Here is a 27,963-nt window from a genome sequence, read left to right as displayed (position 1 = left end):
TGACGGTCAATGTGTCATCAACTCCGCGGATGAAAATGGCCAGTTGTGCAACATCTGTAATGTCCGTGCTTTCATCAATTGCAACCGAAAACGCAATAAATGACTTTACTTTTTGCTTCAACTGGCTGTCCAAATCCACTGAAAGATCGGAAATCCTGTCTGCAACTGTGTTTCTTGTCAGGCTGATATTTGCAAAAGCCTGCCGCTTTTCAGGGCACACAATCTCCGCTGCCTTCATCATGCATGTTTTTACAAATTCACCCTCACTAAATGGTTTTGAAGCCACTGCGATTTCATTAGCAATGAGGTAGCTAGCTTTCACTGCAGCGTCACTGATGTCTCGGCTGTGAGTAAACACAGACTGCTGTTTCTTCAGACCCGCCAACAGTTCATTCACCTTCTCTCATCTCCGCTGTCCTTGAAAGTTGTCATATTTGTCGGCATGAAGACTCACATAGTGGCGACGAAGGTTATATTCTTTCAGCACTGCAACATGCTCTGAACACACCAAACATACAGCTTTCCCATTCAATTCCGTGAATAAATAGGATGACCATTTTTCTTGGAACACTCTGCACTCTGCGTCCACTTTTCTCTTTTTTGACAGAGACATATTGGGGCAATGAGGGTGCCAAAGCACATAATGTTAAAAGTAGAAGCCGTAATAAATATCGCGGGCAAAACAAAGTAGCTCATTGGCTGCACGTGCTTGACCTACTTGCTCTGCCCCGGTATAAACAGTTTGCTTGCTTAACACAATTGCTATTGCGCCATCCAGTGGACGCAATTGGAACAGCAGTTTATTTTATTGAAAAATTGCAGCGCATTTTTATACTTTACAAAAATATTATTATTATTATTTTTTTTTTTTTTTTTAAATCATCTCGCGGGCCGGATTAAACCCGTTTGCGGGCCTGATCCGGCCCGCGGGCCGGACGTTTGACACCCCATGCTATAGAGTATTCACTCAAATAGAGCGACATTATTCAAACCACTACTAGTCCCTCATGGCTATGGTCAACTTATACAGAGCATACCATTTCTTTCCATTCACACGGAGTAAAACACACTGAATGAAACAGTTTTGTTCATATACAGTGCCTTCGGAAAGTATTCAGACCCCTTGACTTTCCACATTTTGTTACGTTACAGCCTTATTCTAAAATTGATTCAATTGTTTTTTTCCCCCCTCATCAATCTACACACAATACCCCATAATGACAAAGCAAAAACAGTTTAGAAAGTTTTGCTAATTTATAAAAAAATAAAAAATTAAAAAGTACATTTACATAAGAACATTTACATAAGTATTTAGACCCTTTACTCAGTATTTTGTTGAAGCACCTTTGGCAGTGATTACAGCTTTGAGTCTTCTTGGGTATGACGCTACAAGATTGGCACACCTGTATTTGGGGAGTTTCTCCCATTCTTCTCTGCAGAGCCTCTCAAGCACTGTCAGGTTGGATGGGGAGCGTTGCTGCACAGCTATTTTCAGGTCTCTCCAGAGATGTTAGATCGGGTTGAAGTCCGGGCTCTGGCTGTGCCACTCAAGGACATTCAGACTTATCCCAAAGCCACTCCTGCGTTGTCTTGGCTGTGTGCTTAGGGTCGTTGTCCTGTTGGAAGGTGAACCTTCGCCACAGTCTGAGGTCCTGAGCGCTCTGGAGCAGGTTTTCATCAAGGATCTCTCTGTACTTTGCTCCGTTCATCTTCGCCTCAATCCTGACTAGTCTCCCAGTCCCTGCCGCTGAAAAACATCCCCACATCATGATGCTGCCACCACCATGCTTCACCGTAGGGATGGTGCCAGATTTCCTCCAGAAGTGACGCTTGGCATTCATGCCAGACTTCAATCTTGGTTTCATCAGACCAGAGAACCTTGTTTCTCATGGTCTGAGTGTCTTTAGGTGCCTTTTGGCAAACTCCAAGCGTGCTGTCATGTGCCTTTTACTGAGGAGTGGCTTCCGTCTGGCCACTCTACTATAAAGGCCTGATTGGTGGAGTGCTGCAGAGATGGTTGTCCTTCTGGAAGGTTCTCCCATCTCCACAGACGAATTCTGGAGCTCTCTCAGAGTGACCATCGGGTTCTTGGTCACCTCCCTGACCCAAGGCCCTTCTCCCCCGATTGCTCAGTTTGGCAGGGTGGCCAGCTCTAGGAAGAGACTTGGTGGTTCCAAACTTCTTCCACTGAAGAATGATGGAGGCCACGGTGTTCTTGGGGACCTTCAATGCTGCAGACATTTTTTGGTACCCTTCCCCATATCTGTGCCTCAACACAACCCTGTCTTGGAGCGCTACGGTCAATTCATTCGACCTCATGGCTTGGTTTTTGCTCTGACATGCACTGTCAACTGTGGAACCTTATACAGACAGGTGTGTGCCTTTCCAAATCAATTGAATTTACCACAGGTGGACTCCAATCAAGTTGTGGAAACATCTCAAGGATGATCAATGGAAACAGGATGCACCTGAGCTCAATTTCGAGTCTCATAGCAAAGGGTCTGAATACTTATGTAAATAAGGTATTTCTGTTTTAAATTTGTAATACATTTGCAAAAATGTCTAAAAACCTGTTTTCGCATCGTCATTATGGGGTATTGTGTGTATATTGCTGAGGAATTGTTTTTATTGAATCCATTTTAGAATAAGGCTGTAACGTAACAAAATGTGGAAAAAGTCAAGGGGTCTGAGTACTTTCCGAAGGCACTGTAGGTGATATGTTATAGAATAAAAGTTGAGTGATTAGGCCTAAACTAGTCAGTCAAGGAGAATAGCCGTACAAAAGACTACTCTGTCTGGTTGAGGTACTTTTTGTAGGCTTGTTTATTGTCATCCTCCTCTTTCAATCTCTTACGAGCAGCTTTTTCATTTTCCAGCAGTTTCACATACAGGGCCTCTGACATGTCGTCATCCATGTCCATCTTAAAAAACAGAAAACACCAAAGCCATGAGAAAAAGGCTAGATAACAATACTTTTTTTCTATCAAATAACATTGACTTAGAACCCCTTTTAAACCTAAAGCTAGAACAACCCTATCAGACCGAAACAGTAATATAGAATCTGTTCACAACTTTAATATTACAGATGTTTATCTTGGGGCCTAGCTTTCCAAAAGCTTTCTATAATGTTTGCTTACTGTCTATTAAATATGATATATTTTTTTTTTTGGGGGGGGGGGGGGCCTTTGATTAAAATAGGACCGTGAAAGACACACTCACTTGTCGAGGCTGCGTGTAGTTGCTCCCCATGCATGTCGTCAAACTGTCGTACTTTGCTCTCGGATCCAGGGAGTGCTGTTAAAGACAGGATGACATATCAGATTATGAAAAATGACTCAAGTGCCTTGCAAAAGTATTCATCCTCCTAGGCGTTTTTTTCCTATTTTGTTGCATTACAACCTGTAATTTAAATTGATTTTTATTTGGATTTCATGTAATGGACATACAAAAAATTGTCCAAATTGTTGAAGTGAAATGAAACAAATAACTTGTTTCAAGAAATTCTAAAAAATATATAAACGGAGAAGTGGTGCGTCCATATGTATTCACCCACTTTGCTATGAAGCCCCTAAATAACATCTGGTGCAACCAATTACTTTCAGAAGTCGCATAATTATTTAAATAAAGTCCACCTGTGTGCAATCTAGGTGTCACATGATCTGTCACATGATCTCACTATATATACACCTGTTCCGAAAGGCCCCAGAGTCTGCAACACCACTAAGCAAGGGGCACCATGAAGACCATGGAGCTCTCCAAACAGGTCAGGAACAAAGTTGTGGAGAAGTACAGATCAGGGTTGTGTTATAAAAAAATATCAGAAACTTTGAACGTCCCACGGAGCACCATTAAATCCATTATAAAAAAATTGAAAGAATATGGCACCACAACAAACCTGCCAAGAGAGGGCCGCCCACCAAAACTCATGGACCAGGCAAGGAGGGCATTAATCAGAGAGGCAACAAAGAGACCAAAGATAACCCTGAAGGAGCTGCAAAGCTCCACAGCGGAGATTGGAGTATCTGTCCATAGGACCACTTTAAGCCGTACACTCCACAGAGCTGGGCTTTAACGGAAGAGTGGTCAGAAAAAAAGCCATTGCTTAAAGAAAAAAATAAGCAAACACATTTGGTGTTCGCCAAAAGGCATGTGGGAGACTCCCCAAACATATGGAAGAAGGTACTCTGGTCAGATGAGACTAAAATTTAGCTTTTTGGCCATCAAGGAAAACGCTATGTCTGGTGCAAACCCAACACCTCTCATCACCCCGAGAACACCATCCAGAGATTTGAGACTGGGACGGAGGTTCACCTTCCAGCAGGACAATGACCTTAAGCATACTGCTAAAGCAACATTTCAAGCTGTTGAGTGACGTTTTCAACCGTAAAAGCATCTTCCAGATAAACACACAAAACCCATCAGATAAGCATAGTTAGAGTGATAATGCAGTAATCCTATGAATATCCAGTGGCGTTTGCAGTGGTAATTAACTGTAAAATACTAAGAAAACACAGTAATTTCATATTTAAATATTCTTATGCTGTAAAATATCTAATAATTGCCAAAATAGATCAAAGATGCAGAATGTAAAAACAAGTTAATTGATGGTAACATTACATAAAAAATACAATATACATCCGGTTTGCTGGACACAGATTAAGCCTGGTCCTGGGCTAAAAAGCACTGTCAAAGTAGATTCTCCATTCTCCTGAGTGGCGCAGTGGTCTGAGGCACTGCATCGCAGTGCTAACTGTGCCACTAGAGATCCTGGTTCAAATCCAGGCTCTGTCGCAGCCGGCCGCGACCGGGAGACTCATGGGCGGCGCACAATTGGCCCAGGGTAGGGGAGGGAATGGCCGGCAGGGATTTAGCTGAGTTGATAGAGCATGGCGTTTGCAACGCCATGGTTGTGGGTTTGATTCCCACGGTGGGCCAGTATAAAAAAAAAAAATGTATTCACTAACTGTAAGTCGCTCTGCATAAGAGCGTCTGCTAAATGACTAAAAATGTATTGTGTATGCTTTTTAGTCCAGGACTAAGCTTTTAATCTGTGTCTGGGAAACCAGCCAATAAATATATATAATATTAGATGTAAATAATACATATCTGAACTGTTTAGATGAGTTTCTGAGAGACATACCAATGCTCCAGCTCCATTGTACGGTGTCAGTGTGAACGTGTTGGTGAAGATCCTTATCTGTTCATAAAGACAAACATGTTAAGTAACAATACAAGTCTATATGAATCTGTTTTTCTGATGAAATCACAAGACCACAACAAGTGACAAAGAAGACTAAAGAGTAAAACCAACTTACGAGATACGTGATAGGCATGATGAGGGTCCAGAAGAAGGTGGGGAGGATGCCATAGGTAAGATTGGTCATCACCAGCCCTGGACAAATCACTGACAGCCCCTGTCAACCGTGTAAAAAAAAAAGGTCTAATTATTGATTATCCGATACATGTACTGACTTTTGAGGTAGAGTTTTACTAAATATAAAATGTCATGCAACTTGACACTATGAACAATGAGAGAGGGTAGCACTCCATTAGGATCTAGCATAGACAATCCAGTCTCTCACCAGGCCAGGACCCAGAATGGACCCACCACAACCCACCAGTTGCTCCTGACCTATGATTAAGGGTAAACCATAGTCCACAGACGCTGAGACGCGATAGTCCGGCGTCCCATTGTGACATAGCTATGCTTCTCTTGAGACCACCATCCAACCTCCGGTACGCCCCTCTATTCATTTGAATGTGTTGACAGTTGGAGAAATTGTTTGAGTTGCACTGAGAATGTGAAAAGTATGAAATCCACGGTCCAATATTCTAGAACACTGCTGTGCATACGTGTGCAAAATTTGGAATATGATAAATCCTTTAGACAAACACAGCCATGTGCAACTGAATGAGTGTGTACCTCACGTAGTCCACATCTCTTGCAAGGATCCAAAATGGATCTGCCACAACCCTCCAGTGGCTCATAGCCCAATGCTGCCATGTGTAACTGAGTGAACATTTTGGCTCACCTGGCTGTTGTTGTGTCTGTTGAGGGCCAGGCTAACGAGGTCGGAGGCACACTTGGAGGACGCGTAGGGCTCGGTCCCCAGTCTGTGCTGGACATCGTCTTGACTGAAGGCCGAGCGTCTGGCATTGCTGGACGAAGTCCACACTACCCGGGAGGTCTGACCAGCCTGGCAAAGGATAGAGTCTAGCTCCCTGACCTGGAACATAGAGATGTAAAGTATGACAATGTTTGAAGGGACAGATAACCTGGACCAAAGAGACAGCAGGGCTCCAGACTGCGACCATTTAGTCGCATTTTGCGACCCTTTGACTTGGCTGTGCGAGTAAATATTTTTAATTGGTCGCATTGGTGCGAGCTGCACATTGTACATGCTCACCTCACTCAAAACGTCCTATTTTTTAGGAGGCTAAAACTATGATTTGGTCAAACAGTAAATTCTCCACTACTTTCCCGGGGTAAAAAATGCTCAGGAGAAGAACAAAAGTGTTCTGATTGTCTAACATTTAAAAATCCAATTGCGGGGAAAACACAGCCAGTTGTCACAGTGGAACAAAGGTTCTCAGCTGTTTTGTAGTTATAATTTGTATTTCTCAACTCTCAGTTTTTAGCGCAATATCAATATAAACTATTTTACAACCAAGGCTTTGAGATACGGAGTGCGCGAAAAGCACATTGGTCATAGTGATTGCATAGGCCTCATTGACCTCCCGAGTGGCGCAGCGGTCTAAGGCACTACAGACCCACTGGTTCGATTCCAGGCTGTATCACAACCAGCCGTGATTGGGAGTCCCATAGGGCGGTGCACAATTGGCCCAGAGTCGTCCGGGTTTGGTCGGTGTAGGCTGTCATTGTAAATAAGAATTTGTTCTTAACTGACTTGCCTAGTTAAATACATTTTTTAAAATTGAGTGGTAGGCTACAACTGCAACGTTTTTTTGGACGTAAAATGTATTGTTACGCCTCGTGTTAACCGGTTCTGATAGGGGGCGATGAAAGAACGGAAGCCATTTATTTTCAATGAGAGAGAAGTGTAGTGGGCAGGGGACCATTAGGCGATGTGAGCATGGGCTAAAATATTACCATAGGGCAAGGGAGTGTGAACAGGGCGGAATCTAAGTTGGGGAAAGCTTAACTTCATGCAAATACTCTGCGATATCACGGCACTATTGAACAATCAAAGTTCACTATAGCTTCCAGCCCCTACTGGATTGGCTGTTGATACCTAGAACTACCTAGCTTGCTTGCTAGCACCCACACGAGGGCATAGCTAGCGTGGCGAGACAAAATACAAGCGCTAGTTAATCAAGGCAGTTCATATATTTAGAGTTAGCAATCTAGTGATATGAGGTTTTTAAAGTGTTTTGATGTCATGTCATAGTATAGTGGGGACCAGGTTAGAGTTAGTAGATAATTGGCTTGGTGCCACGGAGTCTACATTCCGTTATGTCAAAGGAGATTACTGATGTTTAGGATAGCATGATTGATGGACAGGATATACTGACTTGGGGTAAAGAGTAATAACATCAAAGAATGGGAGTGCCCATGATGATTAACAGATGTTCGTGGAGAGACTTGTAACAGAGTGTATATATAGAGAGAGTGGATCTTTGTTCTGGAGTTAGGGAGATGGTAAAGGCAAAGCTCTGTCATTCTGTTATAACTAACCATGGTACATATTAAATACTAATATGAACTCCCCATCAAAAGTGTCTAAGTACATTCTTACATTCGTAATCACTTGATACCCTAGAAACTCATCATAACATCTAGCTAATGTGTTTTGGGTTTCCACTTACTCAGGTGGTGAATTACCCTCAAATAAATTATCCTATGATATTAGTGCACATAAAGATGAAGGCAAATTAATCTCTATTGATGAAAATTCTGGAGCCCTATTTTAACAGTAAAATATAACAACAATAGCCTAATTGTCAACCCAAAATGCATGACAATCACTGGATTCGGTTGAAAACATGAAAAGATGATGAAACAACATATTTCTTGAGTACCATCTAGGGCTGTTACGGTGACTGTATTACCGCCACACCGGCGGTCACGAGTCATGACCTGACCGTTTAGTCACGGTAACTAGGCTTCTCTAAAACTTCGCTCGGCTGCCGCTGATGGTCATTAGTAGCCTACCAAACTTGCTAACTGCCTGTCGCTAATGCCGAGTTTTGACTGGGCACTATTTAAAAAAGGATCCCAGCTTTCTCATGCTGCTATATTCATTGGTCAATTCTTAAAATTAAACACATGAATCCACTTTACAACCTGTGTAGCCTACCTGGCATACATATGGGCTGCACGTGAGTTTCAAGTTTGGGGAAGCACATTTTCACTATTATAATAAAGCATTCCATGCATCATTGCATTTGCAGACTTATGTATCTCTATTCATAATGTGATGAGTAGATTGGATAGTCATAATTTAGGCTGATAATATAACTCAATCACTGTTTGCAAAAAAAAACGTTCAGCGTAGACCTAGGTGATTTCAGATACGTTTCTTCTTTCTTTGCATGGGAAAAATGTGGCCTTTTATAAACACATTTCATGCAATTCTACTACATTTTATATGACTGGAGACATTAGCAGAATCTTTTTTAATACGACAAATTACAGGGTAGCCTGCTCTGCTGACACTGACAAACGGATCAATAAAAACGACGTTGTCCATATAATAGGCCTACGAGAAGGTCAGACACAAATAAATAAAATTTGATGTCCATCTAAACTGGAGGAGGAAATTATTGTCCAAAAATAAACTTAATTAGCACTGACCCAACAATGATAAATAGTGAATATGCGCAGTGCACACTCACCGGGGATATGGCCGATGCTCTACGCTGGTGCCAATAAGATAAATTGAGACTTTTGATAACTGAAACACAGATTAGTCTTTCCAAACTATGTTTTCTCTCGATTGTATTTTGAGATATTGTGATATGCCTGGCTTGGCTTCGCTACTTTTCACAGACAGTCACAACTAAACAATAACTTGACCAAATTCTGCCAATACGATTTAAAACAATCCACAACTTATTTTTTTAAAAATAAGGTAATGATCCTCTGTGACCAAATCATGTTTTAGTAGCCTATTTTGAATGATTTCATTTATTTATGTATAAACAGGAGTAGGCTAATTAGGCTATATAATTTTGGCAATTTAATTCAATTTACTTTAGGGAAAGCTTAGCTTCCCCTAGCCTTGTGGACGCACTGCCTATGCTTGCATATTAAAAAACGTAACCGCACATATTGTTTTTGTGGGCCATTCTAAATCACACATATATTAGTAGGCTATATGTAAAGACCAGATTAAAGATTGAGAATAGTCTGATAGGTGAGAATATTATCAAGTGCTTGTCAAATTGTGAATGAGAGACTGATGAAGTCTGTGCAGCCTGCGCAAGAAATAGAGCAGAGCTCATGCCTCTCACCATTAGAGTCGCATCATGCAGCCTTAGAATGTATAGAAAATCTAAACATATAGCCTAACATTTGTATCATAAATAAAGTTTTATAAATAACTAAATAAAGCATATAAGAGGACCTGTTTCTTTGCTAACCAACACAGAATAGCCGCATGTGTGCATTCCCTCGGAAATCGTTTGGGGTAAACATCCTTTCAATTTTATTTAGCTACACTACATGACCAAAAGTATGTGGACACCTGCTCATCGAACGTATCATTCCAAAATCATGGGCATTAATATGGAGTTGGTCCCCCCTTTGCTGCTATAACAGCCTCCACTAGATGTTGGAACATTGCTGCAGGGACTTGCTTCCATTCAGCCACAAGAGCATTAGTGAGGTCACTGATGTTGGGCGATTAGGCCTGGCTTGCAGTCGGCGTTCCAATTCATCCCAAATGTGTTCGATGGGGTTGAGGTCAGGGCTCTGTGCAGGCCAGTCAAGTTTTTCCACACCAATCAACAAACCATTTCTGTATGGACCTCGCTTTGTGCATGGGGGAATTGTCATGCTGACACAGGAAAGGGCCTTCCCCAAACTGTTGCCACAAAGTTGGAAGCACAAAATCTTCTAGAATGTCATTGTATGCTGTAGCATTAAGATTTGACCGTCACTGGAACTAAGTGGCCTAGATCGAACCATGAACCATTATTCCTCCTCCACCAAACTTTACAGTTGCCACTATGAATTCGGGCAGGTAGCGTTCTCCTGGCATCCGCCAAACCCAGATTCGTCCGTCGGACTGGCAGATGGTGAAGCTGATTCATCCCTTCAGAGAACGTGTTTCCGCTACGGGACCGCTACCTGGTACGGTAGGCAGCACCCAAAAAAGCATTGATTAGGAGTACAGCAGCACGTGACCCGGCGTTTGCAAAGCCATTAATCACGCAATCCCTTGTTGAAAGTAAGGTGGCTGTATGGGATATTTCAACTATGGTGAGTAAAGCGGAACACACAACGAACATAACACACCCACATCATACCACAGCCTCAAGACAACTCTCATTATGGCTTCTATCATTTCTTAATAAGGACGTGGAAAAGTGAGGCGAAATCAGTTCAGCCCCCCTTTACGTTTTTCCTCACCATGTGACCATGAGACCTGACCAAGGAAAACGCCAGTCCCTATGCCTTAGTTGTAACAGGGGCCCTAGTCAGGTTACGTAGGTTAGGAAAAACATCTGGCCCTAACCAGCTTATGTTTTAATTTCCAGGCTCTGTTTCCATTTGAGTCAAACCTCTCTGTGTTGAGAAATGTTACGGTAAGAGAGGATAAAATAAGATAGATGAAGTACCAGCATAAAGTGTCCAAAGAGGTTTGTGGCGAACACTTCCTTTGTTGACACGGTCCTGCTGGGTCAGGAGGCCCTCTGCTGTGGCAAACATTTTGACGACGTTGCTGCAGCACAAAGATGACATCACATCAGAGCACAGGAAAATACTAAACACTTACTAGACATAATATCTGAAGAAGGGTTATATGTTCAAACTTTTTCAGGGGGTCAAATGGAAACTGATTTGTACTTGGAGTCTAGTTGTGAGAGAAGTAAAGCTGCCTGGAAGAACCTTATGGGTTGCCACACTGGTGGAACCTTTCCAGTTCAAAAAGGTTCCTTGAGGAACCCCTCTGAAAAGGGTATTCGAGGAACCCTTGTGTGAAGGTTCAAACCAGAACCTTTTTGTGATGGGAGGGGTTCAATTTTGAACCTTTTTAATAAAACATTGTAGAGACGGCAGCCTATCAGATTGGAGGCGTGGCTTATTGGAAGTGTGGCTTATTGGATGTGTGGCTTTTTGTACACTGCAAATTTAAACGTTCCTTGAATATTTATGCAGATTACATATTACACCACTGTTAGCCTCATTGAAGCTACAAAACTGTCAGTGTTCAACCTTAACATGTGATGACAATACAACAGAACAGATTAACAGTAGACATTTACTCTAACAGGTTTCCAAAAAAAGATCTATCTTAAAGCCAAGCCCCTACTAAGCCACGCCTCCACCCCAGGGTTCCTCCAGGAACCCGTTGCTACATAGGACCATTAAAAGTTACTCCAAGAACCCCTCAAATAACCGAAGGTGCAAATATGAACCATTGACTAGAAATGGCAGGGGTTCCTTGAGAAATGAAATGGTGTGTGTTGTTTGAGTAGAGTGTGGCTTGAAGGCTATTACCTTACCTAGAAAATAGGCCCTTGAAAAAGGCTTGATGTCAATCTGTGGATTAGGCATGATCCCGGCATTAAGGTATAGGTAGTCCAGTCTGTTGTACCTGTGGAATGTGTATTAGTAAAATAATTTATTGATGTCACATCGAAAAGGATGTAAAGTACGTATGCATTTGTGTGTGTGTGTCTATACGTGTGTGTGTGAGGGGTTAACAGGGTAATTACTATTACTCCTACAGTGTGGCAGCACAGACCACCTAGCGGACAGAGCCCACATCCAGGTGTGTGTGTACCATATGTGTGTGTCAGTGGTCAGTGCTGTTTATTATTATTATTTAAAAAATGTATGAGCATTGTCTTCTTTCTATTAAAGCACATTGGATGACTGTCATTCATATTCCATTCACCCAGCTCAATGTAACATCGATAGGTTTAGGCTACTACATGATACTTGAATTTTCCCTATACCCATCATGAGGTTGCTACAACCTAGCCTACGAATGAAAGTTTATAATGTAGGTGCACAGGTCGAGAGACAAATTGCAGTAATCAAGGTGACAGACAGTGACACATTCAATACCGTCTTGCACACTTTTGCCTGCATCTAGCTGATCTAGAATTTTCAGGTAGATTTATCCCCTTTTCGTTCTGTTTGCTTCCATTTAAAAAATGTATTTCAACGTGCTCTCCTCTCACCTTTACCCTTCACTTGTGGACTTCAGTGCAACACAACAGCTGTCTGTAACTAGGCGAAAAAACCTTTCCAAGCCAAACCTTCATACCATAACCGCTACACACAGCCTACGTCATTGCCACTATATTAGCTAACGTCATAGTCAACATAGCTACTAGAACTAACACGTTAGTAAACCAGCTACAATCATGCAGTACAGTGTACAGCAAGCAGTTTAGCGGTTACACCTGTGGGCCCCGTGGCAATAAATTAATAAAACCGAAAGCTTACCTTGACTTGGAAGGGTTCCAGTGTTGGATAGCCTTAGCCAGCTAGCTAACATAAATAGCATTCCTCTCTGTTTGAGCTGAGTGTTTGAGTAAGCTAAATTAGCTAGCTGCATTAGCTAGCTAAGTAAGTGAAAGTGGAAAAAATACAACAAAATATCTCTCGCTCTCCCCCCCCCCTCTCTCTCTCTCTCTCTCCTTAATTTCTGAAGAAATTAATTTGTTTAAAACTTTTCAACTATTGTCTTTCCCTGTCTTTGAGTCAACTACTCACCACATGTTATGCACTGCACTGCTAGCTAGCTGTAGCTTATGCTTTCAGTACTAAATTCATTCTCTGATCCTTTGATTGGGTGGACAACATGTCAGTTCATTCTGCAAGAGCTCTGATAGGACGTCCTCCGGAAGCCGTCATAATTACTGTGTAGGTCTAGGGAAGAGGGTGAGAACCATGAGCCGCCAATGTTTTATATTTTAGTCAATGTACTCAGAGGATGGAAAATAGCTGTCCTTCTGCTATACTATGGTGCTACCCCAGAGAGTGCTGTTGAGGCTACTGTAGACCACTGCAAAACAAGTGTGTTTTAATCAGTTATTTGGTGACGTGAATATATTTTGTATAGTTTTATCTAAAAAGGATAACTTTTTAAATGTTTCACAGTTTACATTTTCTGAAATTCACTGTCATGTACACACATGTGCTGCCGCACACACAAGCTTATTTTAATTCCATAGGTCTGCTGTTATTACACAGTCAGTGGACAGTCAGTGCATCATTGTCAGTTTATGGATTAGTCAGACTAAATGACAACAAGCTATATAAGGAAGCGGCTTGAGATAGAGTAGACAGTAACTAAGCTACTAGTGCTATAACTGCACTACAAGTGAGACATGTGAATGTAACTTGGCAGTATTGCCACTAACAGCAACTTTGTCAAAATGTGGCCTACACTTGCCACAATGTGACGTTACAACGCCATATTGCGTCAAGTGGTTCTTCATTTGAAACATTGTTGCAAATGCTTACACTAACTTTTTTCAAACAAATTCATTCCCTGACAGGCAGTGATTTGCGACATTGTGTCGCATTAATAACGCGGTCGTTGTAGGGGCCCGACGTTATCCTATCACATCAAGTAGCCACGTTCAAAGGCACAATCTTTTGTCTTGCCCATTCACCCTCTGAATGGCACACATACGCAATCCATGTCTCAATTGTCTCAAGGCTTAAAAATCCTTATTTAACCTGTCTCCCCCTTTCATCTACACTGATTGAAGTGGAGGAGACATCAATAAGGGATCATAGCTTTCACCTGGATTCACCTGGTCAGTCTATGTCACGGAAAGAGCAGGTGTTCCTAATGTTTTGTACACTCAGTGGCTCTGGTCAGAATTATATGACAATGACTGTGACAATCAGGAATGAAATCATTTAAGTAAAGAACAGTCTAAATAACTCTACACTAACACAATGAAGACAAATATGGAGAATGATTTCATGACAGGTGAGAACATTTGAATTTGAATTCTATCTAAAAAATAAAATATTATAATTTATTAGAAAATAACATTTTGAGTAGGCCTAGAAAGAGGATATCTAACACGTCAACGTGTGGAACAATTTGGTCCAGGAAACTTTTGGCTGTGTTTGTTTGCTGTTAACTATACCACTGCATTTTACATTTGCTGTTATAGCCTTGATATATTTCAACACTTTTTTCAGTTGATAATATCTGATAGTAAAACAAATCATGCCATAAATGAGAATAACCCCATTTATAATGCCAAAATCATTTCTCTTATCTAGATTTTTATTTATGTGTTGCCATGCCGTTTCTTTCAGACTGAATCTCACCTGAGACTCGCTCCGGTGAACCAACTGGAAGGTTTCTTACCTTGATGAGTTTCACTTGGGAACCAACTTCTCAAAATGCAACTGAAACTGGCGGCCATGGACCTCCCTAAAACAGAGGTACATGTATAATCTGGAGCCCAACGTGGCGCCATCTTCTCTCTCACCAGTAAGATCATGGATGATGAGTATGCCGCATATGACATCAATAGCTCCCTGTCCTCCCTGTCATCATCACTCAGTGGAATCTTCACTTCAATAAGCAGCCTCAATACTATCATACTGGGCTTCACATGACTCCCTCATCTGTCTGGCTAACCAGATCATTGGCCAGGTACTCGACAAAGCAGCCATGCAAATTATTTTAGAGGAGTTAAACCTCCCCAACGCAAAGATAGCATCATCTGGGGTTCCCTCCATCTCCCCTGGAGAGCTGCCAGTGAGCTCTGTGGCCCCTCAGGATTGCACACTGCTGGCTGAAGCCCCTGTTAAACTACAGATTCCTATCAGTGATGAGGTGCTGACCTCCACTAGCCTTTCCACTGCTATAGGTTGGAGGAAGAAGACTACAGGACTTCCAGGGACTCTGGAGAGCACAGAGAGGGGGCAGAGGAAAGTAGAAGAAGCCTTTAAGCATTACTAAGCACTCTGTTGTACTTTTACTCTGTATTTTATTGATAAAATATTGTAGCAATACATCCTGTCAATACAGAATATTGAAAATAAGAAGTTGTGAATTACCGTTTTTTTTCCTACTTCTGTTTTTGTCTTTCTTTTTCAGGCTCACTGAGTTGCTGAGGAAAAGAGGAACAATCTGCATCATCTTTTTTGATTTTAACATTTTATTGTTGTTTTTTAAAATTGTTTTGAACATTGAAGAAGGTTCAGTAAATTCATTGAAACCATAAGTAGGCCTACTGTCTAATTAGAGTATAAAACTTGCACAAACAATATAAATGCAGGTTTTAAGTATGAAGTTGCACTATTTCAAGGCACAAATTTAACTCAAAGGACTAATTATCTTTGACAAAATACAACACATTTCACAACATCAACTGAATAAAGAAAAACCTAGCAAACAGTCCAAAAGGAGACTTTCTACACATTATTATCTTCATAACATAATCATTTAATATTATAAACAACATTACATTTCCTGGTGTGCACTCTCTGACACAGCATTCCTACATTTCATCATAAATATGCCATTTAGCAGACACTTTTATCCAAAGCGACTTACAGTCATGTGTGCATACATTTGTACGTATGGGTGGTCCCGGGGTTCGAACCCACTACCTTGGCATTACAAGCGCCATGCTCTACCAATTGAGCTACAGACACAATGAATAATCTTTACAGAACTGTCCCCCACCCTAAAAACTAGATTGTGATGTAGGGAGAGAGAGAGAGGGAGAGAGAGAGAGGGAGGGAGAGAGAGAGGTGGCGTTTTCAGAGTGTGCAATAGACAGTGTTAATATAAATATACATGGCTCTGGTGAATAGCGATAGGGAGTCAACTAACACTGAGAGAGAAAAAGGCTGAGAGAGAGAAAGAGAGATGAAGAGAACATCGCATGCAGTTTTCAGTCAGTTCTCATGTGCTAGTTCTAATTTACGGGGTCCTCAAAGGAGGAAGGACCATACTTTGCCGGCCCTTGAATGTAGAATGATGCTGGTCCATGTTACAAAAAAGCATGAAGTGTAGGATAAAGTTGCCCCTAGACGCTGATCTTAGGTTAGTTTGGCATTTTCCCCACTAATGGTTAAGGTTAGGATTGGCGGAGGGGAAGCTGATCCTAGATCTGTACCTAGGGGAACTTTCACCCGGAGCACTCTATATAACTGGGGTCTATATATGTGCTGCTATTCCTGGCTCTCCCCAAGCTGGCTGTATATCTCCTGAAAGGTGGGTCTCTGTTTGGCGTTTCTCCTCCAGCAACCCAGCATCAGGCTGCTATAGACCGCATCAGGGCAACAGGCAGGCCTCGGCAGGTACACCTGAGAAGAAGTTTTAGGAAATGACAAGAAATACAATTTGGGATGTTTTGTCACCTGTAACTTGCCCATATTTCAGTCACAGAACAACACACAGTGCATGTCTGTCAACCTCAACAATATGTAAACCGTACGACTAAGCTAGCTCCAAGACATTTAGCTGAGCAAGCTAACACAATATTTAGTCACGCAGACTGACAAACCTGGTTCTGTACCCGTTTTGTTGCATGTACACATGTTCTGCCTGTCACTGGTACACTCTTAGAAGAAAAGGTGCTATCTAGAACCTAAAAGGGTTCTTTGGCTGTCCCCATAGGAGAACCCTTTGAAAAACCCTTTTTGGTTCCATGTAAAACCCTTTCCACAGAGGAACCAAAAATGGCTCTCCTATGGGAACAGCCGAATAACCCTTTTGGAACTAGTGTGGTAGTCACCTGCTTGCCCTGGTCCCTGAAGAACTCGCCAGTGTTCTCGATGACCTGCTCGTCGGAAAACTGCGAGTAGGGCTGCTCTTCGCACAGGGTCAGAATCTCCCACAGAGTCACGCCAAAAGCCCACACATCGCTGGCCATGGTGAACTTCCCCTGGGAAAGACACACAGTTTGGTTGAAAACGACATGCGACAGAACATTACTGCTAATATCAGCGCTCTCTAAGCTCTCTCTTACCAACAGGATGCTCTCCCATGACATCCAGCGAATAGGAAGAACGGCCCGTCCCTGGATACGGTAGTAGTCACCGCGATACAGGTTCCGACTCATGCCGAAGTCAGCAATCTTGATGGTGTAGTTCTTGCCCACCAGGCAGTTGCGCGTGGCCAGGTCACGGTGGACAAAGTTGAGAGAGGACAGGTACTTCATACCAGAGGCTATCTGTGTAGCCATGCTCATCAGGTTGCTGTAGCTAAGAGGATATGAGAGAGATGAAAGAGTGTATTGAAATATTATTTTTTATATAATGATAAAGAGAGGGCAAGTGTATGTGGTCAGAAAATAACACATTTTAGCTAATTGTAAAGTGTTGGAGTGACAAACGTTTTAATACTGCGCTATTGCATCGGTTTACGCATACTGTAATGAACTATATGGATGTAGAAATTTACTTGATAAATAAAAAATGCGAAAATGAATTGTTGTTATGATTATCACCTTTCATAATAACCCCTATCGGTGATGTCATTATGTAGTAAAATGATGCAGATGTAACGTACCTGACCGTGGCTTTGTCACTAGATTGTGTCTCCTCCACTTCGTCCAGTTGATGGCTGGACAGGAACTGGTTAAGGTCTCCATTCTCCATGTACTCCGTGATCATGCAGAGGGGGTCGCTCTCCACACACACTGCCAGCAGACTAACGATGTTAGGGTCCCTCAGCCGAGACATGATCCTGATCTCCTTCAGGAAGTCATTCCTGTAACACGAGGTGGTAACGGCTATGACATCTGCCAGTCACACTTCACATTAAGTTGCACAAAAATACCCTGTCGTTTCTCCTTCAAGAAGTAATTCCTGTAACTAACACTGGAAGGTAAAAGTTATGACACCTGCTAGTCACACTTTACATTGTCGCACCACGTAGTTTAACTTTCAAGAAGTCATTCCTATTACAAGGGATGGTAACGGATGTGACACCTGGCTAAATAGGGTAATACAGTGCTCTTTCCATTTGTTGATTTGTCAATTTACTTCATCTTACTTGGTAGACTATTGTGAACACATTCTCTGTTACAACTGGCCAATGGCAAGACACCAAGAACACAAAGTGAAAGATGAGGCAAGAACAAGCATTGTTGTCATGCAGATCACAAAAGCCATTTTCCATACTGTACATCCTGTGGCTCTTGTACTTATGACATTACAGTTGTCATGGAAACAGTTCCAGATCAGGTGCTCTCACCTTGCGTTCTTGTTGGCGTCCTCCCTCAGTGTCTTCACAGCCACCAGAATAGGTGTGTCATCGCTGCCCTCTAGCTTATTTGAAAGGTCATTGACCTCTTCAGACAGATCCTTCTCCACAAAATCATGCATGCCCTCTGCCTCACACAGGTGCACCTGTGGGAAGAAACAAAGGCATTTTACTATTGATGTTTCATCTGTCTAGCAAGAAAGCAAGAGTCATCTGACTTTTGTTCTTTCTGTTTGCTTGCCTGCATGTTTGCACACACACGCACACACACAAAACACTCTCTTTTCCCCCAAGAGAGTTTTAATCCATACCTCTCCAAACTGTCCCTCTCCCAGTTTCTCCTTAAAGGTGAGCTTGTCCCTGGGGAACTCCCTCATGGCCGTGTCCTTCCCAGAGAGCAGACTCATGTTGACGGCCGTGATGGAGTAGGTGTTGCTGCCCGTAGTCCCCTCCTGCAGGCTCACAATGTCTGCCTCGGCGTAGTGGGGAGCCCCGTCTGAACCACAGGCCTGGGGCGGTCTGGAGGAGGAGCTAGTCGCTGCTGTGGAGTACACAGAGCATAGGTTCACACTTCAATAAGCTGTGACCTGATCAAGACCATTGAAATATTCTTGTGACCCTCCAAGTTAACAACACTGATATTTCTAGACACAGGCCTGTCTTAATAAGCCACCACCCAAAAGTAATTAGGGGTCACTAGACCCACGATTTGATAAACACTGGCTGAAAGGGACATTACACTCCAGAATCAAAGTTTGTCATATTTTTTTCACACCAAAAGTAGTCTAACGTCAAGATTAGTCCATGTCCCTCACCATCGCTGTAGTCTGAAAACATCTGTTAAACTTTCCCTTTAATCAACTCACCCAGCTCCTCGGTGGACTGGGCAAACTCGGGCAGCTTGCGGATGAGGCGGGAGGGCTCCTGGTAGTCAGAGGAACAGAGGGGGAAGATCCTCTCGTAGGTGGAGTTGGAGCCGTCCCCGCTGGACTGGGACGAGTGGTGGAAGGAGAAGGCCTGGGTCTGGACGGCCAGACGGGCCGACAGCTCGTCGTCTAGCATACGCCGAGAAGCCTGGAGGGAAGGGTAGTTACTGTTATAAACTGTGTGTGTTGTAATGTTCGGTGGCACCAGAGAGAAAAGCTAGAGGACGCTCTTGGGACAACAGAAGCAATCAATGGCAAAGATAGGAGGTGCATTTTCTAGCTTTTCTAACTCTGTGGTTGGCACCAAGTCAAACATTGACAGATGTTGTAATCTTGTGTTTGAGTTTGGCTAAGAGGCCTGGAAATCGAGTTTAGGGGTTACATTACTGCTAGTAAGAAACACTTGAGGTAAAAAAAAAACTTTAATCAACAACTTTGATCAGTGTCATTCGCAGTCTTAGTTTCTGACGTCCTTTTTAGCCTGACAGCAGTATTTATTTTATAACAAGACAGAGACGTTTCCTCGTAGCTATTAGATCAACCCTAATGATTTCCTCTCTGAAAACATACATTTTACATACCTTCTCTAGCATCTTCTGCCAGACCTGGCGCCATAGAATGATGACTATGATGGCCAAAAGGATGACGATGATGGCCACCAGGCAGCCAATCAGGATCCGGGTGCTGCTTTCATCCACTTTGTGAATGGGGTCATCTCCTAATGTACCAGAAGGTAGAGAATATTTAACAGAGGGCTTCGTTGCTTCCTCCGTCCTTGTTTACTCAATTCCTTACCTCCCTGTCAAAGTGCATTGGAGAGAAGAATCCAAGATCCCTCACTGAAGGAATTGAGGATTTGACAGCTAGAAACATTGAGGATTTGACAGCTAGAAACATGGCAGTATAATATTTATTACAAGAAAGGGTTGTCATCAAGACGTTTAGTGCTCACATCACATGTAAGGTTTTCATAAAAACTCATTATAATGTCATCCTCAGTAAGTGTTGTATTTATCATTCATTAATGCTGTTGTAATTTCCCTCATATTTCACTGTAACTAACCTCTATTCATCACAATTAATGCAACAGCATTTTAAGAACAGGCAGCAGAGGGCACTATTGAATGCAAAAGGAGAGAGGGTTGGCGAAGGCAAAATAGGTAAGAATGTAGCTGGAGCTGACCTGGAAGAACATTTGTCGGGTGGCCACGTTTGCGGGGAGTCGGAGATGTATTATAAACTGCTGTCCCTGCTGAAAGAGACAGGGGGAGAGAGAGAGAGAGAGAGAGAGAGAGAGAGAGAGAGAGAGAGAGAGAGAGAGAGAGAGAGAGAGAGAGAGAGAGAGAGAGAGAGAGAGAGAGAGAGAGAGAGAGAGAGAGAGAGAGAGAGAGAAAGAAAGAAAGAAAGAAAGAAAGAAAGAAAGAAAGAAAGAAAGAAAGAAAGAAAGAAAGAAAGAAAGAGGAGAAATGTCATCATCTATTTAGAAACAGAGTGGAACAGGGAGACACCACCTGAACTAAAACACAATAAGATTTTTATTTCCTGTTTCAAAAATGTTTTGTTACAGTGAGCCCTACTGGACATGACCCAGGCTTCTCAAGTCTCACCTGACTGGAAGGCCACCTCGCTGATCATCATCCAGGCCTCGTTGAAGGCAAAGCGGCACTTGATGGTGCTGGCCATGCGGTCCCCCAGGGGCACGGTGATGAACCGGGCGCTCTGGCTGACCCGGTCCACCGGGAGACGTAAGGACACTGGCTGGGACTCCCAGTCCGAATCGGACGTACGGAAGTAACACGAGGCCTGCCGGAACATTCTCACGCCGCGGCTGAACATGTTATTGCAGTGCACCTACGGAGAGAGGAGGAGAACTATCAACTATAAAACTTGAGAGCAGAGTGTACTGTAGTATACTGTCTGTCACTGCATGGTTTGAAGAACAAACTGGATAGCCACTGATGAAACAATTGGAGGCTAAAGTTGTAGGACATATGCCTAGATGTTCAGCCACTCTTGAAGGACAAAACAGACCTCCACATGTGGCTGAATACAGTATCTCTTGCATACCTATTGAGTGGACCAATGACACAGGGTTATGGTCTGTCTGAAACTACGTCAATACAACCAGAATTTCAACCAGTTTTGCCCAGTTTTGCCCATTGGGAACATGGTAAAACCACATCCTCCTCCATCTCCTTTTGTACTAGTTGACCTTTCACCTTCATCGAGGTGAAGTTGCGGACGCGGTCAAATTCGAAGGTCATCTCCACGTAGCCCTTAGGGAAGCTCTCATTGGTCCAACCCACGTAGTCGTAGCCGGGCCACACGCCGTACACGTGACTGTGGAGGAAGTCATCAAGACCCCACGTCCCGTCAGTCAGCTGGCCCAGGCCTTCCTCCATACTGGGGGGAGAGAGGAGACAGGACCATTACTCCCATCCGCTACAGTTGTGCCCTTGAGCATGGCACTTAATCCCTAACCCATACTGGGGGGAGAGACGAGAAAAATAGGTCTTTGTTGCTATCATGCCTGTGTTGCCTCCACTTGTGTATTACACGTCATAATTTCACACTATCGTACTGACCCGAACCGTATTGTGCTGGCTTGGATATTTTCCTTTCACATTGTTCTTTTCAGCACGGTTCCAGAAACTATGGTGGATACAAAACCAGGCCAGGGCAGTACAGCTTGGCTCCGCTTAGCTCAGTAGTGTGACAAGGGTTGTACACAGAATCTTCACATGGGCCAAGAATGGCCCACAACTTTGTTAAATAGTACCTTCGGGTCAGAGTCACTCCGGATGTGGACCACTTAACGCTTCTTAACAGTTTTGTACTTACAATATGCCACTGTTGAAGTACAAATATACTAAAACAAACCCAACTGACCGTAGACCCATGGATCCATCGTAGACCGAGTCATTGAGGTGGACGTCCAGGCCTCTGTAGGTCATCTCTTGGCCGGCCGGAGCACTGTAGGACACCAGGCCATCTGCAATAACACACAGCCAGGGACAGGTCAAAGGAAAGGTCACAATCAATGATAGCGGCCATTTTACATCAGCCTGGTCTAAACTTTGCTTTACATTCCAACTCTGGGAGCATCTAGGCTATTACCTTTTCTTTCAGTTTCATATACGGAAAGGATGTAGGATGGGATTAGATATAGGATGTAGGATAGTACAGGATGGGATTAGATATAGGATGTACTGTAGTGTGTCTGACCTAGCCATTCACAGCCATAGAGCTCTACCCTCATGCACACAATCATGGAGTGGTCTGTGATGGGCATGAAGCGTACGAAGCGGGCGATGATGGGTGGCTCCAGGTCCTTCAGCACCACGTCATAGGCATTCATGTTCCCCTCGATCACCTACAGACAGGAACAGGAAAGGGCATCATCATCATCATCATCATCATCATCCAAAAACTACAGTCACTAAACAGCTGACGCCAACAAACACAGCCAGACAAGAAAGGAAGTTATAGAAAAGTCACACCAATCACAAAGCCAATCAAAGCAAGATTGTGCAACCAATGGAGTAGTCCCAAAAATGAAAACCCAGCCCAACAGTTGGGCACCAACTGGCACTCCAGGCAGGCTCAATAAAACACTCAAAGTATTTCAAAGAAAACTCATACTATTTGAACCCAGACCAGTGAGCAAAAGGACATTGAATCAACATTGGAAAAACATTGAAATCGGATGTCAGAATGGATTCTGGTAGTGTGGAAACTAGCTTGCATCTGCTCACCTGCCTGCCTTTCCTGTCGTGCCAGGCCACCCAGTGGCTGCCGTCGCGGCTGTACTTAATGCGGTAGCGCTGGGCAAACTCGTTGCCCATGCCGTCGGCGTGGCGACCCTGGGTGCCCACGAGCGTGATGAAGTGCAGCGAACGCAGGTCCACCTGGAGGAACTCCTTCAGGCCGCCTGTGTCCGTCTCGGCCATGATGTCAGGGCACCATGCCCCGTCCCCGTCTCCATCGTCAAAGTCCAATCTGAGGAGGAGAGGGGGAAGGAAGGGAGGAGGGGGGAAAGGAGTAGAAGGGAATATTTAGTCAATTGAATAATAAAAATGCCTTCCTCCCTTATTTTAAGGGATCACTGATCTGACAAGGTTGGATTGGTGAAGGGCAATAGGCATAGGCTTGCCTTCACTCAGACAGTACAGTCAGTACTCTGATTACCTGACGGAAAAGAGTTTAGTGTGTACGCGTCTACAATATGGTGACAATGCAGATAGCATACCTGCCATATCTTGCTGCTGTAGACTCTGACCACTGACTAGAAGCAGAGATATCCTCATCAAGAATCTGTCCTCCAGTCATACCCAGAGGATACCGACACACACCTAAAAGCAGATACAGTGTATATAGATGCATGTTTTTAGGGCCAGGAGTTTTTCCTGACCACGTGGCCTGACCAGGAAAAACTCCAGGACCTAGTTAAAAGCTATGACAATGGCAAATTAAACAGATTCAACTCATGTCATCAACAAGTCACTCAGACGTTTGGTGTGTGTGTGTGTGCATGCATGTGTGTGTATCTATGCATGGGAATGTATGCCCAATGTCCATGAGTGTGCCGCACTGCACATGCATTTGGTAGGATCTGGATTGAGTCAGAACTGAAGTGGACAGGGCACAACCCTCCCCCAGCTTCTTCCTTTAGGCCTGGGAGGCCCCTCCACTGAAACAGAGGCATCACTATGTAGGTGCCAGTCCAAGCAAAAAGAGTAGGGAGGGGCCCCTTCAGCTTTCCTCTTTATTTTGCATCTTTTTTTCTCTAATTTGTACCAGAGCCAAAGCTATAGATAGTTTTAGACTTAGAGCTGTAACCATTGGAAACTAAAAAAATAAAAAAATATAAAGGACTCAAATTGCTCAAGATATGATTATGGTAGTTTAAAACATCAACATTTATCATAGCAAGAAAGAGAAAAACCATGAGCTGTTAAAACAGCAATTGAGGTGTGTGTGTGAGAGACCAAATGGCTTCTTCACCTACTGTGTCAGTGATGTAGTTAACTTATCGTGCATAACTTCTGACTCTGTCCTACTCTTACTGTACCTGCCTATTACTCTTCATTCTGTAACTGCTGACAACTCAAAGTAACACTGAAACATAGAAATAGACTTGGAGAGCTTGCGGACAAAATAGGCTTCAAACTATTTCAAGTGGAAAAGTCCAGGCGAGGTTATGAATGAGTCCCTCTCCTGTCATCCTGCTCCTTAGCACTGACACAGGCGCGCGCACACACGCACACACACACACACACACACAAATGCACACACACACACACACACACAAACACACGCACACACACACGCACACACACACACGCACGCACACACACGCACGCACGCACGCACGCACACACACACACACACAAATGCACACACACACACACACACACACACACACAAACACACGCACACACACACAAGCACACACACCAGACATGAGTCTCGACAGCTCACTCCATACCTCCAGCAGCCTCTTTCACCATCAGCCTCTCCTCTCCTCCACCTACTGCTTTTCAGACATTTCCTGAATGCCCCCAGCCTGTGAATGGTTTGCCTGTTCTCACATATTTGCTGTCTGACCAATGGACCAATAGCTAAACCACACACACACACACACACACACACACGCACCCACACACACACACAATGGCACTGTCACGTCTTCTCCCATTGCTCCCCTCCGGCGCTCTGATTCGCCGGTCTACTGAGCCACCAGTCTGAGCGCACCACTTCGGCAACACCGGAATGGAAACCCAATGCGCCCTAATCCCCTCCAGCGCACCTGCACCTCATCATCTCATCACCACCCCTATTTAGCCCTGGACTGTTCTGGATGATGTTGTGTGTGATTGTTTAGCTTCGTGTCGTTTACTCTATCTTTGTCATTGTTAAGTAAACCTTGACCTTGTTAATTCCTGCGTCTGCATCCTGCCTCTTCGTATACTCAGTCCTCGTCACAGACGGTGATGACCTAACCAGCCCACCTAGCTTTTACGGCGTGCTGGTATATCGATTATGTCAACATTTTGATTTGACTAGAATATGGTAATATCTCTTTCAGTTAGATGTATGTACAATAACAATAAACACTTTAGAAAATGCAGAGACGTGATATGAACATGTAACATCTTAAAATGAGTTAACAAACACTTAACATCCTTTTCAGACTACTGAGTCAACCAAGTCAAGCTGTACTGTCTTGGCCTGTTTACGCATCCACCATAGTTGCTGGAACCATGCTGGAGAGGACATTTAAGCCAGCACAGTGCTGCTCTGATAGTGTGAAAAGGCTATGGTTGACCTCCATGTACAGTACCTGGGTTGACTTGGGTCCTTACAGCAGTGAGGAGGAATAGCAGGAGACCATGTCTTATCTGTAGGACCTTCATCTCAGAGGCAGGAGCTGAACACCAAACAGAAGGTTTCACAAGTTCAGTATAACAACAACAACAACAACCACACTCTGTATGTAATGTTACTTATGAAGGGGTTGTACTTGTACTGTCCATTGGTGAATGCTAGCCTTCTCTCTAATCTTTACTTTTTCTCTATATAAATAGAAATGTTAGTAAATTAGCTTTTATTGTTTAAAGAAATTATGAAAGAAATTGGTGTGTTTTTTCACCATCTAATAAAAGCATGGAGTTGTTCAATGACAGAGATGTATTTGTTTAAAATCTATCACTTGATGGTTTCATTTCAGAGACAAATGATCATGGTTTTTGCTAAATGCTATATATCCGACTCATTCTAAGAGCAATAAGTAGTACTGTTACGTTTTACACAGTCAAATGTAACAAATAAGTATATTTTTTATAAAGAACTGTATAAATGATACATTTGTGACATCAATATTTGTAAATGTAAAAAAAAAAAAAATACAGTAATATGAGATCTGTATGTAAAACATTTACATTTGACATTTTAGTCATTTAGCAGCTGCTCTTATCCAGAGTGACTTACAGTAAGTGCATTCATCTTAAGGTGAGACAACCACATATCACAGTCAAATATACAGGATACGAACATTCCATTCCAGCTGAACAATGGATATAGGCTATAGAGTTTTGCAACAACAACAAAATAATCCTACACATCTAAAATCTTTTAATAAAAAATCTGAGACCAGTCATTTATTTAAACACACATGAAGGTAAGCATAAGCAATCATTTCTGATGAAAAAACACAAATGTGAAAAATTGGTGGATATAGCATTTTGGAAATAAACTCTTCATTTATGATTAATATATTTTACCACTTTAATGTCCCCTGCCAATAAATAAAATGTCCCTTTGGTATAATGATGAAGAATTATTGATTTATTGATCAATCGCTAGATTGATTGATCCAATGCATCAGGGTAGGGTCAATTCCATTTCCACCCAGTCAAATTCAATTCAAGAAATTAAAAGGGGCATCCATTCGCCATTAGGATTTTCAACTCACTCTTTATGGAGTTGAAATGGAATTGACCCCAACCATACAATGCATACAGTATACAAAAAATACCCTCTAAACACGTTCTAAGATTATGCACCCATCTAAGCCATTGGTACCAACCAGCGGCAGACATACACAGACACCCCCTTGTACAGTCTACTCAGGTAATTGACTACCCCTCCATCCACAGTGCATGCACTATAAGTCCCCAGTGCTTATTTACCTTGTAAAAGGCCTGTAAATGTCTCCGTGAAATATGCCTGCTGCACAAATATGTGCTACATGGCTACCCTCCTGTACTTTCAGTAATTTATGTGGTGAGTTTACCCCAAAAATGTGAGCGGGGGGAAAAGTACTGACTGTGTGGTTCTGTGTAGCCCTGGTGAGTTGGTGAATTCACATGGACGGTATCTGATGCCCACGGATCCTTGCTGTAAAGTGCTGCCTTTGTGCTTTTGTGTGGTCCTGTCCTGCTTCAGGCCTATTTCATCATGTTAAACTCTGACTGCTCTCTACCTCAGTTGGGTGTGTGTACTGTATGTGTAGGGTCAGGAGTTTTCCTCTGGTCAGGTCACAAAACTCTGGGCCCTAGTTATAATAATGTGTAATTAGAAAAACAACTCAGCGTTTAGGTCATATCCACAATGGCTAATATACTGATAATGTTAAGGACCTTGTGTCACTTATATGTTAATACTGGCACTGGCACTGGTTACTGGTGTATTCAAATAAAGTATTAAAATGAACATAAATACAATAAAATAAAGTAAATCATTAGAAGAGAATGGAATTCCACCTTTTCCTCAAACAAATAAAATAAATATAAAATAGTGAACTATTATCTAATGGAAAATAACTGATTTCTGTTAAATAACTTATTTATATTTACATGTCAATCAAGTTGGAAGGTACCAGTTCAACTTTTCTCAGCTTTCAATTTCATTGATGACAAATCTACCCATAGCTGTCACTGAAACGTGGCTACTAGCAGTGTCAGAACACAATGCCAAGTGACAGTCTATAAAAGAGTCATAGAAGAGAGAATAATGACTACACTTACTTTTCACTGCCTTCCCAAAATCATTAGTAGTCCAGGGGAATATTATTCCGTAATCAACTGGATACAATTCCAGATCTGGGAACGCTGTAATATACTTTCTTCCCGGGATAGACTTAC

The 27,963-nt window shown here is 42.8% G+C and overlaps 1 protein-coding gene and 1 pseudogene across 2 annotated transcripts; both read right to left on the bottom strand.

Annotated features, from left to right (window-relative positions):
- Nucleotides 1–2,786: 2,786 nt before the first annotated feature.
- LOC311150517 (3-keto-steroid reductase/17-beta-hydroxysteroid dehydrogenase 7-like) lies at nucleotides 2,787–12,489 on the bottom strand (annotated as a pseudogene). The gene is made up of 8 exons: nucleotides 12,485–12,489; nucleotides 11,692–11,783; nucleotides 10,804–10,907; nucleotides 6,033–6,227; nucleotides 5,316–5,414; nucleotides 5,141–5,197; nucleotides 3,220–3,294; nucleotides 2,787–2,921 (listed from the first exon to the last, which is right to left on the bottom strand). The product of its transcript is annotated as a 3-keto-steroid reductase/17-beta-hydroxysteroid dehydrogenase 7-like (transcript).
- A 3,865-nt stretch (nucleotides 12,490–16,354) lies between these two features.
- LOC311098794 (discoidin domain-containing receptor 2-like) lies at nucleotides 16,355–25,734 on the bottom strand (the record flags this gene model as incomplete). Its single annotated transcript, XM_084139363.1, has 16 exons — nucleotides 16,355–16,489; nucleotides 16,921–17,070; nucleotides 17,155–17,389; nucleotides 17,697–17,897; nucleotides 18,384–18,538; nucleotides 18,704–18,933; nucleotides 19,259–19,466; nucleotides 19,900–20,036; nucleotides 20,502–20,570; nucleotides 20,926–21,169; nucleotides 21,538–21,721; nucleotides 22,199–22,310; nucleotides 22,544–22,691; nucleotides 23,074–23,317; nucleotides 23,568–23,670; nucleotides 25,662–25,734. The coding sequence occupies 16 exons, from the start codon at nucleotides 25,732–25,734 to the stop codon at nucleotides 16,355–16,357; spliced, it is 2,628 nt and encodes an 875-aa protein (XP_083995489.1).
- Nucleotides 25,735–27,963: the final 2,229 nt, after the last annotated feature.

The sequence above is a fragment of the Coregonus lavaretus genome (genome assembly GCF_964263955.1).
Source record: "Coregonus lavaretus genome assembly, chromosome: 23".
Classification (NCBI taxonomy): Eukaryota; Metazoa; Chordata; class Actinopteri; order Salmoniformes; family Salmonidae; genus Coregonus; species Coregonus lavaretus.
Note: the sequence above shows the minus strand (reverse complement) of the source record. Positions and strands in the feature narration are given on the sequence as shown.